Genomic DNA, 17,414 nt, shown 5'->3' on the forward strand with positions numbered 1-17,414 from the left:
CCTTAATATAACAATGTACATTTTTAAACACCCCTTCTTAAAATAATCAGATCAATAAACAGAATTAATACAAAAGTTTAGTTTAATGAACAAATAATCATCTCCCCCTTGAAAAAGTGAAAATGAAAGAAAGTAACATGCTTCAAACAGTACACTTTAAAAGAGAAAACAGACAATCAGAGAGTAATATAATGCAGTCACATTACTGATTGTGTACAACTAAAAGCACTTCAGGCTTCTCTGGTACGCAGCAGAAGAGTACGCCACTATTAATACCATATTTAGCGAAAAACGTATCCAGTGATCCAAGCACTATTTTTACCAACGCCAAAACATTTTGAAGAGCTTCATTACATTTTAAAATTAACATTACCAATACGAACATGATTATGCTGGTGCAAAAGTGGTACTAAAAGACCTGATCTGTAGCATGGTAATGTTGGTGAGCTTTTTTACCTTCACTACACATTTACGTTTATGAAAAAAAAAAAATGCATGAAAGCTGTGTAGTACATTCTAATTCTTGAGCACCACCAAAGAAGAGAGTAAAACCGCAAAGTGTCCAACCTTTCATCAATGTTTTCTTAAGTATTCTGAGCCAGGTCTGACACTCCTTGATTAGTCTATAAAACTTGAAAGATCAATCTGAGAAGCTGGAATCCAAGGAGCATATTTCCTCTTCACACAGTAATGCAACTGATAAAATACACTGACAGCTAATAGTTAAAAATAAAAATGTTTATATAAGATTATGGGAAATGCAGTTTACTAAGCTGACTAGAATTGATCAAAAAACCTATTTGTGAATATACACACACATATATATATATATCCATATGCAGCTTATATCCTCAAGTGGTGAACAAATAAAAGACGAGAATACTGTATACATGATGAATACAAATTCAAAAACACTGCTAAAACAGCAAGACCGCACTACACAGCAATGTGCTCACTAATAAGGTGACAACAGTTTTGATAAATGCATTTACACAACAAATGACTTGAAAGAGTAAGTCTCAAAAAATGAGATGGAAAGGAAAAAGAGAAGGCTTAAGAAATTAGGTCATACTGCCCTGCGAAGACAAAACACAGTAACTGCACACAATCATAACTGAGTTGAGCAAAAAACTAGAACTAGAGTCAGAGAAAACTATACACTGATATCAAATCAAAAACACAATTTACTCAAACTTTATATCCATTGTTTGTTTCAGTTATAGTGTTGCATACTTACTATGTTTTAACTTAGGGCAGCATTTTACACAGTGACACGTTCTGATTTAGACATTAAAATGTCCTTCAAATCCTTTGTCAGAAAAATACAGAGCATGAGGATGTGCACATAGGATCCATAGCATTAAGCATATACATAATCAGGCGTTCACCACCGGGAACGACAACTGAGCAACTACTGCAGCATATACACCCCATTTCCCATAATCAAACAAAAAAAAGAGAAAGAGAAGCCAAGAGGAAATACAGTAATCCTGTGTTTCTTATGGGGGTCAGTATTCTGATTAAAACTTTTGATGACTCCACGTCTGCATATCATGCTCTGAATATACTCTGAGTCCGATTTTATGGCATTGAGTGTAAGAGTTTTTGTCTCCGTTCCCCCATTTCTAAACTTCCAATGCCCCCCCGCCCCACCCTAACTAGTACTGACTTGCCACCCATCTTGTTTTCCCTCGCAAGCCTAGTTCTTATCGTCTTTCTTCTCTTCTTCCTCAGAAGGGTAAGAGTGCCATGTCAGTCGCTCTTCGTAGAATGAGATGACCACCTGCGGGCACTTCACATTGGCCTCTTTGGCTGGAACGAGATCTGCCTCGTCAGAGTTTTTCCTGTAGAGAACAGGCAGAGGGGAATACAATTAAATAAGCAATTGTGATAATCTAATTTAGCCCATCATACAGAATGGGGTAAAAAGACAGGCATCTGAAGCAGAAGAAGATGGATGGATGGACAGGCATCTGGGGTTTGTCTCAGCCTGCCCAAGGCTACGTTTACACTAGTGCATTTTAGTTTAAAACCTTTTGCTATGGTTACGCCTGGCGTCCACACTACACCAAAGTTTTCCACCATCGAAAATGGAGAATTGGAAATGCTGCAGACCACGTTTTAGTTTGAAAACTCCGGGTTGCGTTTCACTGCAGACAGACCAAAACCGAGACTTTTGAAAATGAAGGCATGGCTGCCCACATTCGCTACCTGATCGGATCTACTGGATCATTGCATATCCTTCCCTGATTCGTCAAGCCCCATATCACATGCACAAGATTATTAGAGCATTCAGCAACTGTTTACACTCGTACACATGGCCAGTGTGCATGAAAGGTCATGTGACATCCGTTTTCGATCGTGTAGTGTCGATGGAGATCTTTTCTGAAACTCAGTGGAAACACCAGAATGGAGGAGGATTGTTTTCATTTTAAAATGGTGTGTTCAAACTAAAACGCACTAGTGTGGACATATGAATAAGAATTTTTTTATGAATGAGGCATTTATATAGCGTTTTCATATGTACTACTGTACACCCAAAAGCACTTTACAATCTTATCAGGGGATCTCTCCTCAACCACCACCAGTGTGAGCATCCACTTGGATGATGCGACGGCAGCCACAGTACAAAAAGCAAACGCTATATTTTTTTCACATAGTTTACTTTGTTTAATAGTTCTACAGTCATGGCCAAAATTGTTGGCACCCCTGGTAAATATGATCAAAACTGGCTGTAAAAAATAAATCTGCATTGTTTATCCTTTTGATCTTTCATTCAAAAAATTGGCAAAATTCGAACCTTTCATTGAAGCAAGAGAATTGAAAGTGGGGCTAAATCACATTATGAAATAAATGTTTTTCTCCAAAACACGTTGGCCACAATTATTGGCACCCTTTTATTAAATACTTTTTGCAACCTCCTTTTGCCAAGATAACAGCTCTGAGTCTTCTCCTATAATGCCTGATGAGTTTGGAGAACACCTGACAAGAGATCAGAGACCATTCCTCCACACAGAATCTCTCCAGATCCTGCAGATTCCCAGATCCATGTTGCTGCTTCTTCTCTTCAGTTCAGCCCACTCATTTTCTATAGGGTTCAGGCCAGGGACTGGGATGGCCATTGCAGATCTTGGTTTTGTGCTCCGTGACCCATTTTTGTTTTGATTTTGATATTTGTTTTTGGATCACTGTCCTGTTGGAAGATCCAAACATGGCCCGTTATAAGATTTCTAGCCCCGGCTGTTAGGTTTCGATTTTTTATCTGTTGGTATTTGATCCAATCCATGATGCCATGTATCTGAACAAGATGTCCAGGACCTCTGGCAGAAAATTAGGCCCACAGCATTAAAGATACAGCAGAGTATTTCATTTTACACATGGGGTACTTTTTTATCCCTGTGTGCACCAAACCCATCTTAAGTGTTTGCTGCCAAAAAAGCTATTTTTTTGTTTCATCTGACCATAGAACCCGTCCCGTTTGAAGTGCCAGTTGTGTCAGGTACTTTTCAAACGTTCTATGGACAGAGGAACCAAAACAATAGCTTTTTTGGCAGCAAACACGTAAGATGGGTTTGGTGCACACAGGGATAAAAAAGTACCCCATGTGTAAAATGAAATACTCTGCTGTATCTTTAATGCTGTGGGCCTAATTTTCTGCCAGAGGTCCTGGACATCTTGTTCAGATACATGGCATCATGGATTGGATCAAATACCAACAGATAAAAAATCGAAACCTAACAGCCGGGGCTAGAAATCTTATAACGGGCCATGTTTGGATCTTCCAACAGGACAGTGATCCAAAAACAAATATCAAAATCAAAACAAAAATGGGTCACGGAGCACAAAACCAAGATCTGCAATGGCCATCCCAGTCCCTGGCCTGAACCCTATAGAAAATGAGTGGGCTGAACTGAAGAGAAGAAGCACCAACATGGATCTGGGAATCTGCAGGATCTGGAGAGATTCTGTGTGGAGGAATGGTCTCTGATCTCTTGTCAGGTGTTCTCCAAACTCATCAGGCATTATAGGAGAAGACTCAGAGCTGTTATCTTGGCAAAAGGAGGTTGCAAAAAGTATTTAATAAAAGGGTGCCAATAATTGTGGCCAACGTGTTTTGGAGAAAAACATTTATTTCATAATGTGATTTAGCCCCACTTTCAATTCTCTTGCTTCAATGAAAGGTTCGAATTTTGCCAATTTTTTGAATGAAAGATCAAAAGGATAAACAATGCAGATTTATTTTTTACAGCCAGTTTTGATCATATTTACCAGGGGTGCCAACAATTTTGGCCATGACTGTATATAATAAAGTATTAGATATGACTGCTAAACAGAGACTGTAAACTAATGAAGATGGAGAATGTGAGCGCTGTGTGATCAGGCATCTGTTTGTTTGACTAAAGGTGGAACGTTTTCATTATCTTCTAAACTAATTTGAGACTCTAAATGGAGCTGAAATTACTAGGGATGCACATATAGATTTTTTGAGGGGCTAATACCGATTTTAACAATTAAAACAATTAGCTGATTCCGACACCGATGTCACTTGTTCTCTTATTTAAACTTTTTGTAATTAAAATGGATGTTTTTGTTTTTTTCCTTTGCTGATTTAAAACATGATCAAAACACTATGCATTAAGTTATACTAGCTAGTCTATTGCTGCAACAAATAATTTCTAATGAACATGGATTAAATCCATTTAACATTCAGCAGGCCAACAAATACAACAGAACAAAGATACATATGAAATAAACAGTGCTTTTAGGTAGGGTAGTTTTCAGGTTCAGAAATAAAGTAAATAATTGTAAAATATATGCATATTCTTCACTGCATATTCTAAATTAAAGGTACATTGTGTAATGTGTAATGTGTGGACTTTTTGAAAAAAAAAAAATCATATACATAACTATGTCTTCAGTGGTGTATAAAGACCTTACTTAAGGAACCGTTATGTTTTTATTACCTTAGAATGAACCATTTCTATCTACATACACCACGGGTCCCCTTACATTGAAATGCGCCGACATGTTTCTACAGTGGCCCTAAACGGACAAAGGCGTTTCGTCACTATGTTGTTCTTTGTGCAAAGAAGCTAGCTAAAGTCAGTGAATAAAACACTGACACAATGATGAACAAGTAACAATAATATTCGCAATAACGTATCGTTTTACTGAATAATTAAGTAAACTTAATTTCTTCATTTATCTTTGTAAAGAAACCTAATTGCTGAACTGCCTACTCTCTGCTGTCTCAGATGACGACCTCTTTTCCTGCCAGCCACAGTAACTTCTGTTGGTTGCAATTTGCAAACTCACCACTAAATGCTGCTAAAAATTACACAGTGCACCTTTAAATACATAATATTGTTATTATATTGAGACATAGCTAAATTCTACTGTACAACAGAAATACATTTCTGTCACAATTACTTTAAGTAACTTATTTTGACGGGTTGCCGTGAAGACTTGAGTTTCTGTGTGTTTATGATATAACGATAGATTTTCTCAAATGAAACAATGCTCACGAAGTGACTCTGGAGATAAAGTTCATGCATTCATGTCCTCATATAGTGAGAAAACACAGCGGGTGTGACGCATGCTTCAGTGTGTGTGGTAAATGAAACTGCGCGTCTGCGCCATTCATTCACAGAGACAACACAGCACATGCAGGATTCAGATTTAAATGGTGTTTTTGTGGTTTAATATTCACAGACACTAGTCTATATTGCTATTTGATTTAAGTGTACTGACCTATTTTTTATTTATTTATCAATACTTTGACAAATTCTGTGACATTCCGTGTTGTACAGTAAATTCTGTTTTATGACTGGAATCCGCGATTCCGACCACGTTTTCCGCATTGCGGAAATCATAGGGCCCGATTCATATTAATACTAACGAAAGTTACAAAAGTTATTTAGTGAAGAGTAGTGAGCGGTTTGTCTTTTGTTTGATTAACATTAAAAGACAGACAGCAGCAATATTAGATTAAATCATCGGTTTGTTATATCAGCCTTCTTCATGCTATTGCCGATATACCGATCGTTGTAAATGTATAAAAAATTGGCCAATACATCGGAGCATCTCTATAAATTACACACTTCACATTTTTAAAATCTTAATATTTACATACCATTTCATTAGAAACATGAGCTCGCCGCTGGAATCTGTGGCTCCAATGATGCGCTCTGGGTCTAACCCCCGTGAAAAGCCTCTCGGCTTGTCTTGCTGCAAAACATTAGGAAATAATTTATTATTCATATGCAGTAAACGTTTCTTCCAAGTAGTCTTCCATACGGGAATGTTTCTTCTTTCTAATCAGCATGTCTTTATGCGTGGTTTGGATCAACTTTTTAAAATTTTAGTTCTCACAAGGACAGGGAAGCAAAAAGGTTGTGCTAAGATTGTCTTGCTAAAACTAAATTCACAGCTAGAATTTTATGTATCCTAAATGCACACAATTAAATAATGGTTTCACACTTTTGAATAAGACAATTTCAGATTGGAATTGATTCATAAAAATATTCTGTTTATAAATAAGATTTCTTTTTTTTTCATTAATCATGTCTCAAAAAGGTATTTGATAAGAAGCAAACAAATAAATGCTTAAAGGGGTGGTAAAATGCCATTTTCACAAGATGTAAAATAAATCTCTGATGTCCTCAGGGTGTGTGTTAAGTTTTAGCACAAAATACCCCACAGATATTTTTATAAAGCATGTCAAAGTTGTCACTTTTTGAGGGTTTGCAAAAACGCACCGTTTTGTGCCTGGCCCTTTAAATGTAAATGAGCTGCTGCAGAGGGCAGGATTTAAAGAGCTCATGTGCAGTGTTGCCAATTGGGCGGTTTTTAATTTTTTTACCCGCACAATCAAAGGGTTTGGGCGGGTGGACAAAATTTGGGCTGGTTTGGGGTCAGTTCAGCGGTTTTCAAACATCTACATTTTAAAGTCTAATTGGTTAAACTAAACTAAAGTGTGCATGTACTCCATAAAATCAGTCATCATGCCATTATAACACATACGCCCATGCAGCAGAGTCAGCTGGCGTTGGTGTTGACGTCACCGACGAGCACGCACTTTTAGCCAATCAACGAGCGATCAGCAGGAAGACGCAATTTAGCGAGATAACTTGTTGCTGTATATTCAAGTGATCGCTAATGCCAGTGACATACAGTAAAAGTTGCATCTACAGTAAAGAGTGAGATAGTGAGCAACTCTAAAAACGTACACATGTGGGGGTTGATGACTCGATGGTGAATATAACTGATGAGGAGAGCACAGTTGAATGACTTGAATTGAAATTTAATATGGGACGACTCCTTTCCACCTTCATGCGCACATTAGCCTAACCAGACATCTGCAACTTTTATACAGTCCAGACTGCATGCACTACTTGTGCCTGACAGCGGCTGAAAAAGGTTTGAATCAACGATGAATCAGTTTTGACTGCTAAATTCTGTGTTATGTTCTGCAATGTGTACTTCCGAGGGTTAAAGTCATCAGTTAATTTCTTGATTGCCGTTTTGACAGTGTCCACCTGGACATTTAAAGTCATATTTGCTAATTCTCCCTAATTATTGCCCTGTTTTGATCCGTTTCCTGGGAAATGTATTTATTTATTTTTTATTTTATTCTATCATGCTTATTTTGTTTTAAGGATATACAAATTGTGCTTATCAACCTTGAATGATAGGGCCATAAAATTTTGGGCGTTTTTTTCTTGGAGTGGGTGGGTTTTGGTGAGCTTTTGGGCTGGAAATCACCGTTCCAATCTGGCAACACTTCATGTGTGTTAGCAGCTGCGATTACCTCACACAGACACACTAAAATGACATACACTGTTCTGCCTTTAATGTTAAAACGGACTCAGACAAAGATGGAGAGACTCAAGAAGTGACAACATGTGGAATGCAACAGGACGTCTCTGAATGGCTAGTTGAGGAATTTATGTTGCTGATGTGGAGTTAACTATCTTCAATTGGGATATTCTGTCATGGTAATCTATAAATCGCTCGTATAGGAACTGTTGTGAGATGCACACAGAGTGACTTTCTATTGCATGTGAAAAGATGGATGCTAAAGTTTGAGCTGACTCAAAAATTTACTCTTATACAACAACTTTTCCTCTTCTCAACATGGACTGCGTGTTCCTGGGGGCGGGTTTATGTACATTTTAAGCTTGCTGATGTCACTAACCCTGGAGGAATGTCGTGTAGCCCCTACCAGCTGTTTGTTGTAGTTCTTTTCTTTAAAAGCAAATATCTTCCTTTGCTTTGAACTTTGTAACTTTGCAGATGTTGTTTATGCTCAAACAGCAACATTTCACACTAACTAAAGTTAGAAAAGTGAAATCATACTTTACCACCCCTTTAATAAACATTTGCAAGATTTGTAAGCTTTTAATGCAACCAAAAGTATTAAAATAACAAAAAAAGTCTGTATGTCAGTTTTATAAAAATCAACTCTTGGACATAAATTTCCCGAAGTTGAATAAACAGCTAAAAGCACACGACAGATGCATAAATACAAGTATGAGCACAGTTTAATGTAGAAAAATGTGTGCATCAAACATGCAATGGGGGTGCGACCAAAATTGTGTTAGAGGTTGCATTGGCGTGACCACAATGTTTCCCAACATCAAACTGCAAACGAAATAAGAGGAATTAAACTGCACTACTTATTTGTGCTTCATAGACCGTTTAACAATTCGGACCAAAAATAGGTCAGCGCAGTGCCGTGAGCTACTCGCGGGGCGATCTCAATCACGCAACAACATTACTACGCAGCGCTAAGAGATCCAGTGAAGAAAGCCATTGAATTTGCAACAGAATTAATAACATCGCAGAGAGGTCTAGTCGGAAGCATTTAGATTCGGTAAAGAGTTGGTATAATTGCATATTTGCAAGATGTAGGAAAACTTACACTTATTTAAAAATAAAGACGACATTAAATTACCATTGTAACCAGTAGTTGGCTGCAGATTATTGACTTATTAGCTATTTCCACTCCCTAATACCATTTTGCTTTTGAATTAATAAAAAGACATTACGAATGATAATTTAATTTTTTAATGGTAACTTAATGTGAACCATGTGAACTTAAAATAAAACTGCACATCATTTCTGTACATTAAGTCTATTTATTACCAAGGCATTTGTCAGTAATAAAGTAAAAATGTGAATAACTACATTGCAGGTTAATTTAAGATGTGCTCCTAAATTTTCTGCTTAAGCTCTTAATTAAAATAAGATACATATGAAAATTAATTTATTTTACAGTGCCTTTGTTACAATATATGACTATTATTATGTCAAAGGAATAATAATAACAACATAAAATTATTATTATTATTGTTATATTCTAATTGTTTGGCTTTCTAAAAACACCAGTGTGAAAGTAAAGAAGACAGACACTATCAACCAAAAACGGTTTGAGTCCCCTTTAAAGTTCAGGTACAAGTCAGTTCACAGACTTTGTTTAATTTGCACACTGATCATGAGCTCTTAATGTTGAACTCTCAAAGTGCACTAGATTGTTGAATTTAACTTGCCTCCGGACCCCCGAGGTCCACCCCCTACAGTCTCATAAAATCATGTAGAAAACACTGCACGCGCCAATTTGTATACAACACTTGTTTAGAAACAACATTTGTAAACCAAAACTTCTATAAAATATTATTCATCAAATGGAATGATTAAGTCTAACCTCATCTTTCCTCTTTTTAGGCCGGCTGTCTTCTCCACCATCTGTGTCAGATTCTCCTTTCCTCTTTCCACTAGAATCTTTCTTCTCATCACTTACAGGTTTATGTTTTAGCATGTACTCTGCAATGAGATCAGGACAGTCCAGATTGTCCTCTGGTTCCCATGTGTTGTCTTCTCTAAAGAAAAGGAAATCATTTCTCAATCATTTGACATATGAATGCCATCTTTTTTCTTTGGCTCCACTAACCGAATGCTTAAGTACACATTTATTAGAAAACCATTTTTTCTTCATGAGTTCTTTATATAATGATAAAATTGCCAACACGTTTGCTAGGAATCCAGTTCCATGCCTTACATGAAAGCATTTGTGGAAATCTAGCTGATATTAGTTACTTACTCTGAGAAGCCCTTCCACTTGAGCAGGAACTCCACTCTGCCCTTCACCACCCGTCTGTCCAGGACTTTCTCCACCACATATTCTTCCTCTTCCTCTACAACCTCCTCCACCTTCTTCTTGGTCAGCTTCTTTCCAGCGGTGGCTGCCAGCTTCTCTTCTGTGGAGAAAAAAGAGGGTCAGTCTTTTCTGTGGGAAAAAAATCTTAAGAGTTCAAACAGTTCAAACATGATGCAAGTTAAACTTGATACATACACTATGGGGGTGAGGAGAACAAATACAAACAAGTGATACTTCAATGGCAGGGGGTCGTGCGCAAAGAGGAAAATAAATTATTCAGGGGTGATTTGAAAGGTAGGCCAAGGTCAAAAAATCTGTTTGCCAAAATTAGACAAATCTGGTTGTATAGAGCAGTGGCAAAATTAGAGACATTTTGACCACAGCTCTTAGTGATTAATTCTTGCTATTGAGATTAAGATCAGTAACTAAATTGAAATATAATAAAAAAATTAAAATAAATAAAAATTAGTAAAATAGTCTGATACTAACCCCCATGTCATCTGAATTATGTAAGTGTAACAGACACACCTTAAAGGGATAGTTCTCCCAAAAATTGAAATTCTGTATGAATTTCTTCTGCTGGACACAAAAGATGATATTTTGAAGAATGTCTGTAACTTAACAGTACTATGGAAGTCAATGGGGTCCATCAACTGTTTGGTTACCCATATTCTTCAAAATATCCTCTTTTGTGTTCCGCAGAAGAAATACATTCATACAGGTTTAGCACATTAGGGTGAGTGAGTAGGTGACATAAGTTACATCTTTGGGTGAACTATCCCTTAAAGCCGTTCAAACTTTCACTTGTTAAGAATCAGCATAATCACAATGTTAGCATCGCATTCCAAACATGGCGGATACCAGTTTGAACTATAACTATAACCACTTGACGCTCATTTCACAACTTCTCAGGACAAGTAAACAACCAATTAATCAAAAGACAATGGCATAAAATATTTTGGGGTCAGTAAGATTTTTTATTTTATTATTGCTTTTGAAAGTAGTATCTTATGCTCATCAAGGCTGCATTTATTTGATTAAAATACATTAAAAATATTGTGAAATAATTAAAAAACATTTTCTATTGTAATAGATTTTAAAATTTGCTGAATTTACAGCATACTTTGTCTTCAAGTGACATGATTCTTCAGAAATTATTTTAATATTTGATGCTTAAGCATTTATTGTTATTATCAATGTTGAAAACAGTTGTGCTGCTTTATACTTTTGTGAAAACATTGATAACTTCAGGATTATTTGATGAATAGAAAGCTTACAAAACAGCATTTATTTGTAATGGTAACGAAATTTGTAAATGTTACAAAAGATTTCTGTCAATTTTGATCAATTTAATCAATCCTTGCTGAATAAAAGCATGAATTTCTTTAAACGAATAGATAAAAATCTTACTGACCTCAAACTCTTGAACAGTAATGCATATTTAGTGAACAAAACAGTAATTTTATGAAAATGTAATTAGTCATCATTAAACTATTACACCATTAATATCTGGATTATATCAGTATCAGAGGCAATTCAACTCCCTAAATAACAACATCCATTACACGATTGAATACACCACAGTAGGTAACAGCTAGTGCGGAGAACAAATGCTTAACTAATCAACCACAAATGAAGGTAATGCAGCCTAACTTTTTAGTAACATTTTACAATTTGGTCTCATTGTTGATGTATTAGTCAATGCATTAGCCATGAACAGCATTTATAACTCCTTGTTAATGTTAGTGTTACTAAAAATACAAGTTAGTTAGGCTAGTTCTCAGTGCATTAACTAATGTTAACAGATACAACTTGCCAGTTAGAATACTACAATTCAATTACCGGTAGTAATAAACTTAATTTTAAAAATGTTACAAACAAATGAGACTTTAATGTAAAATGCTTCCCAAATTTCTTCACTTTGAAACTCTCATTCTGTCTTTTGAGCGCCAGACCACAACCGCACCTCTGACCTTATAAAAGCACCAGCAGAAGCACCTCTATTAGTCATTGACAAATAATGCATCACATGGCAGATAAAAAAGCGGTCATGAAAACAGACAGTTACCAACAACCCGTGATTCAATAAAGAAATTAAAACATGTCAAGGCTCATTTATAAGACAGAAAGAATGTCTGGAAATAAACCATCCTTCCCACACATTTGAAAGAAAAATAGTGAAGGAGAAAGTTGTGAGACACCTTCGGTGACGCTGGGAGCATCACTGGCTGTCTCTGTTGGTTGGCTCATGCTCGTCATGAAGGGGGGAGGCTCTGCGGAACCTTCCGGTTCCTTGTCAACGTCAACAGTGCTGAACAGAGTGAAAGTCTGGATTAGACGGGATGAGGGGTCAGGTGATATTAGGGAAAGAACAAGGCAGGAAATAAAATTACATACATCGCAGTGCATACAGCTCTGCGAATAACAGTTTGCTGGCTCTAACAAATACAGCATTTCATAGTGCACACTGCACAGCTCCCTCTGAATTGATTTTTAATTTAACAAAACCCGTAATTTATAACAGGAATGCATTTTGGGTTAATCTTACAAAACGCATCCAGGTCAGACTGAAAATATCTTTTGTAATGAAACCTATTTTTAGGACGATTAGGTTTTTCGTGATATTTTCATTAGGGCTGGGTTAAAAATATTGATTTCACGATTTTCCTTCTTTTGTCACGTGACCGCTGTATTGGATAAAAAAAATTGTCAATTCCCAACCTTTCTTACAAGCGCATAATTAAGTTTTTTTTTACAGATTTACAGCATTGGACTCAAATTTCTAATAATTGATAAATTTGTGTCATGATTTTTCTTTTCTATAACTTGTGACGAGCGAACAACTCGGACAGTGAACTAATCTTTTCTGTTTCCGGTACAGCATAGCTTCAGCCTATGGGGATGTGACGAGACGAGAGCGAACGACTCTGATAGGGAGGTGAGGTGAACTAACATAATGCATAGCCTTAATAATTTATAATTTCTGTTTCTCATAACTTGGCCTTGGCTGCATTAGTTTTTTCTTACTCTAAAATGTGAATAACGGAAGCTAGTTATTTAAGTCGATAAAGTTTTAAATATGGATATTTTTCTTACACAAACGCATCGCTTCACCTCAGAAGGCATTTATTAACCACCCTGAGCCGTGTGGAAGACTTTTATCATGTATGGATGCACTTCGATGGACTACAAAACAGAAAAAAACATTCACTGCCATTATAAAGCTTGGAAGAGCCAGAACATTTTTTAAAGGTACACTCCACAGTTTTTTTAAACAGGGGTTATTCACCGTCTCCCCTACATTTAGATGGGAGGGCAAAAACATTTATCTCAGTGGATGCATTGTCTTAGTTTGGCAGCGCTGCCGCTAGCTTAGCATAATGAATGGAGTCCTTTGTTGCCAGATAGCATGTCGTGTGTAAAAGTGATATAAAAAAAACACACAAATTACTTCTTGTGGCCTGCGTATTCACAACGAGTACAAATAGCAATGCAGATTAAGACTAGGCGATTTCCTAGGCAGATATTGACTTAGGACTATATTGGTGTGAAGCACAGGCGAAGCACTGCTACTTGGGCACAATCCTTTTTTTTTTTTACTTAAAATACATTGTTGTTAAGAATAGATGGCCTATTTTTATTTCAGTGATCAATATCAAACAAAACTGCTTCCAGTGATCAGTAATCGGCCACAAATTCTGAACACCCTTTAGTTCCCATTAAAGGGGTCCTTTTATGCCCAATTATAAAGTCCTGATTTTGTTTTTGGGGTGTAATAGAATATATTTTCATGCTTTTTGTAAACCCGCACCCGGACTTTGAGCTTTGTAACCTTGCAGATCTGTTTTATGCTCCAACTACAACATAACACCAACTAAAGTTGAAAAAGCATAATAGGACCCCTTTAATACTTTTGGTGTTTTTTTGTCATTTGTCAATTTTGGGGAAAATTAACTCAATAGGGCTGGGCGATAAAACGATAACGATAATTATCGCGATATAATTTTTCTCGATAAAACGATATCAAGAGTTCGATAAATGTTCGATAATGTTTTTGCGCCAAAAGCGGAACTAATCTCATTTGAAGCGCGCGCGCCACACGGACCGTTTATCCGCTCGGCTCAAAGTCCAAACGGCAGCGCGAGCGCGAGCTCACTAGAGCAGACGCGTTTACTCTGATCGGTCTCGGTCACTAGATCCAGTGAGAGCGCTTGAATTCAGCGAGGAACACAAATGTCTCAGTGATTTAAACCAGTTTAAAGGCAGATGAGACCGCGCTGACGAACAGGAGAAACACTGTGCGCAACGATACAGTCAGAAGCTTTTCCGTCGACACATTCCCATCATTTACCACGGATTTAACGTTACTGTAACGTTAGCCTAGTAATATTAACTGCACCATGAAATGTGGGATATATATATTGAATTGTATAATATTATTAATGTATACAATGTATTAAAGGACTAATGGAATATAATTACAATTTTTAATAATGTATTTAGGCTACTGGTTTTCATAAATACCATAGAAACGTCACAATATGTGACGTTTCTCACATAGAAACCATAAAGTTACATTTTATCTGTGGTTATCATGATCTAAATGCATGATGCTGGTAGCCTGGCTAACGCCAGACCCAATTCTCGTTGAGACTTGCCTTATTCTCGTTGCCTTTCAGCGAGAATAAAATCGCCCTGCGCAAAGGCAGTATGGGGAAACCCAGGCTATGATGCTGGATGACCAATGGTTAATTTTAATAAAACTAAAGAATATTACATTTTACCAAATAAAAATATTTTTTTTTAACAGATTTTACTGTTTTTGTTAATGAACATAAATTGTATAAAGTAAATATGCATCCTAACTCAAGCTAATACTACTGAAATAAAGATATTTATTTTGTTAAGGTAAAATGTCAAATGTTTGAATGTTCTACCTTGGATTTGTGAAATGTTCACCTGTTTGGCAAGTGTTTGTCATGATATGTTCTGACAATAAAGAGTAGTTTAAAAACACAACGCTCTGGTCTCTACAGCTTTCACTTAGGAGTACAAATCTGTCTTTAAACTTGAAATAAATAAAGATTTGACATTTATCGATAATTATCGATATCGACTGATATAAAAAAAAATATCGTGATATTTTTTTTTGGCCATATCGCCCAGCCCTAATTGTGACTCAATGTAATAAAACAACAACAGGTTGCAATGTTACACATTTAAATCGAAATAAAAACACAACACAAATTCCTGGCTTGAAGTTTGTAAGTTTACATAAACCATATCTGGTGGCAAACGACCTGCACCAAAAACTCAAAGTATACTTCTTTGTTATTACATATCCCCCTCCCCTGTTTACCAGATGCTTTAACAAAAACACGTGTTTTGCTTTTAGGGGGCTATCAGCAAACACTCACCAGGCTGAAGCACTGAGATGTCACCTAAAAAGGGCGTAAAAACAGAAAAACCTAACAAATTAAGGTCCAAGCAAAGTGCCTGGGACACTTTTTGAAAAAATGTAAATGGCATTACCGTAACGTTAATCATATGTTTATGCTTAACACTTGATTTTATCTCTTCAGTTCTAAATAAAAGCAGATCATATGCATCATTTTATTTATATTAAAAACTTTGTGTATTAAAAATACTCGATTCAACTTCCGACGTGCACGCGCCGACGCCTTGCCAGAATGTTAGGCCCATTTCCCTTTGCTGCAAAAGCATCAACGACGAGCCAGCGAGGCCAAGCGTTACATTTTAAAGTAGCAATTCAACTGAGCAAACTCCATGCAAGTTAGATCTCTTTAAAAAAAGAAATGAAAAAACGGAGTGTGTTACCGAGTTCCTTTAACGCCAGGCGTGTGCGAGAAAGGCGTTTCTGTCTCGCGCGGAGATGGGTGGCTGGACTGACCCTTTTGCCCGTACAATTTTAGGTCCAAACGCTACCATGACACCAACAACGTTTAAGCTGTCCGATAAATACATGCACAAAACGTTCCAATGCACATTTTAAAAACGGTATAAACCCCAAAATGGCCCTAGAACCCGAGACATCGACTAGCCTTGTGGCTAATGCTGCAGAAGCATGGTCGCTCACCTCTCCATGTTGACCTGGATCCGAGTAGAAAACTAACCAAAAATGTCTCAAAATATGACTAGCTGCTAGATATTATTCAAGAGCAATTAGTTGCTTAGACTACTCAAAACATCTGCCTGTTAATTATAAAAAGGAATCACAGTCCTTATACAAACATAGTCAGTCCTATAGTATGTTTCACAATCTGGATGCAGCGCCACTTACCTGTGAAAAACGGAATTAAGGGCGAAATAACACCAAATAAGGTGGTTTCCTGCAGATAGAGCGGCTTTAAGTGTCGACAAACGTCGAAAATCTGTCGACTGGGGAAAGAGCTTGCTATTATTTTATCGAGGTTCCTTGACTGGTCAGAGTCAGACAAAAGGTAATGCAACAGTACACGCAAGCTGCCTCCAGCAACCCGCCAATTCCGACGGAAAGTACGTGCCTCTGTCCGTACACGAGTGGTGCATCCTGGGAGTTGTAGTTTTACGTGCGCACTTGAAAGAGGAACATGTTTGTTGTTCCTCGGTACACTTCGAAGATGCCTCAAATATCCTTATGTTTATTCAAAAATGTCAATATTTAACGGCCTAAAAGCCTTTTTCCTAATAATTGTGTTACTGGAAAAAAAAAAACGGACATTCTTTAGAGATTTTGCAAGAGCTTATGGCGGTCAGGTTCTTCAGACAACAGACCTTCTTGATGACGCGTTTTAACGGTCATCAACATCGTAAAATCCGGTAAAGTTTTTAAATATTTTTTTTTACAAAAAAAAGTTTTTTACAAATGTACAACACTATAGGGATATGCTATACTTTGTATTATATTACATTTGCATCCAAACAGTGAAGGTAAAATGTAGGCCTCTTCCGACTGCCGTTATCATTCTCACTCTATTTATTTTCCTCTTGTGAAAGTTGCGAAAAAACTATTGTGGCCTTTTTCTTTTGTTATTTGAGCAAATGGGAACATGAACAAATATTAAATGTAGGCTAGTCTCTTAATTCACCACTATAGAAGTTTACCCAACTATGACGACTTCCGCTTCTGAGAAACCCGGAATGGAAATGTGAAAAGGGCTGTAATGTTATTCACAAAACATTTTGGCTGTATCTGAAATCACAGGCCTACTTCCATAGTAGGCAAAAACAGTAGCCTATGTAACAAAATAATATA

At 36.9% G+C, this 17,414-nt stretch overlaps 1 protein-coding gene across 4 annotated transcripts; it reads right to left on the minus strand.

The window, feature by feature from the left end:
• Window positions 1–1,684: 1,684 nt before the first annotated feature.
• cbx1a (chromobox homolog 1a (HP1 beta homolog Drosophila)) lies at window positions 1,685–17,194 on the minus strand. Of its 4 annotated transcripts, none has more exons than XM_079595301.1 (6): window positions 16,461–17,194; window positions 12,361–12,470; window positions 10,103–10,259; window positions 9,707–9,881; window positions 6,134–6,228; window positions 1,685–1,844 (listed from the first exon to the last, which is right to left on the minus strand). In XM_079595301.1, the coding sequence occupies exons 2-6, from the start codon at window positions 12,416–12,418 to the stop codon at window positions 1,700–1,702; spliced, it is 630 nt and encodes a 209-aa protein (XP_079451427.1). In that variant the 5' UTR covers window positions 12,419–12,470; window positions 16,461–17,194; the 3' UTR covers window positions 1,685–1,699. The 4 variants fall into 4 exon arrangements, with proteins under 4 accessions (XP_079451427.1, XP_079451428.1, XP_079451426.1 ...); XM_079595302.1 differs by having other exon boundaries at window positions 12,361–12,487; window positions 16,461–16,924; XM_079595300.1 differs by having other exon boundaries at window positions 16,257–16,464.
• Between the last annotated feature and the right edge of the window lie 220 nt (window positions 17,195–17,414).

Source organism: Phoxinus phoxinus, assembly GCF_949152265.1.
Source record: "Phoxinus phoxinus genome assembly, chromosome: 1".
Lineage (NCBI taxonomy): Eukaryota > Metazoa > Chordata > Actinopteri > Cypriniformes > Leuciscidae > Phoxinus > Phoxinus phoxinus.

Coding starts and splice junctions, on each gene's coding strand:
- cbx1a (XM_079595300.1), bottom strand. Junction 9,882..10,102: donor AAGTGGAAGGGCTTCTCAGA/GTAAGTAACTAA, acceptor CCTTTTCTTTAG/AGAAGACAACACATGGGAAC. Junction 6,229..9,706: donor CTAAAAAGAGGAAAGATGAG/GTTAGACTTAAT, acceptor AATGTTTTGCAG/CAAGACAAGCCGAGAGGCTT.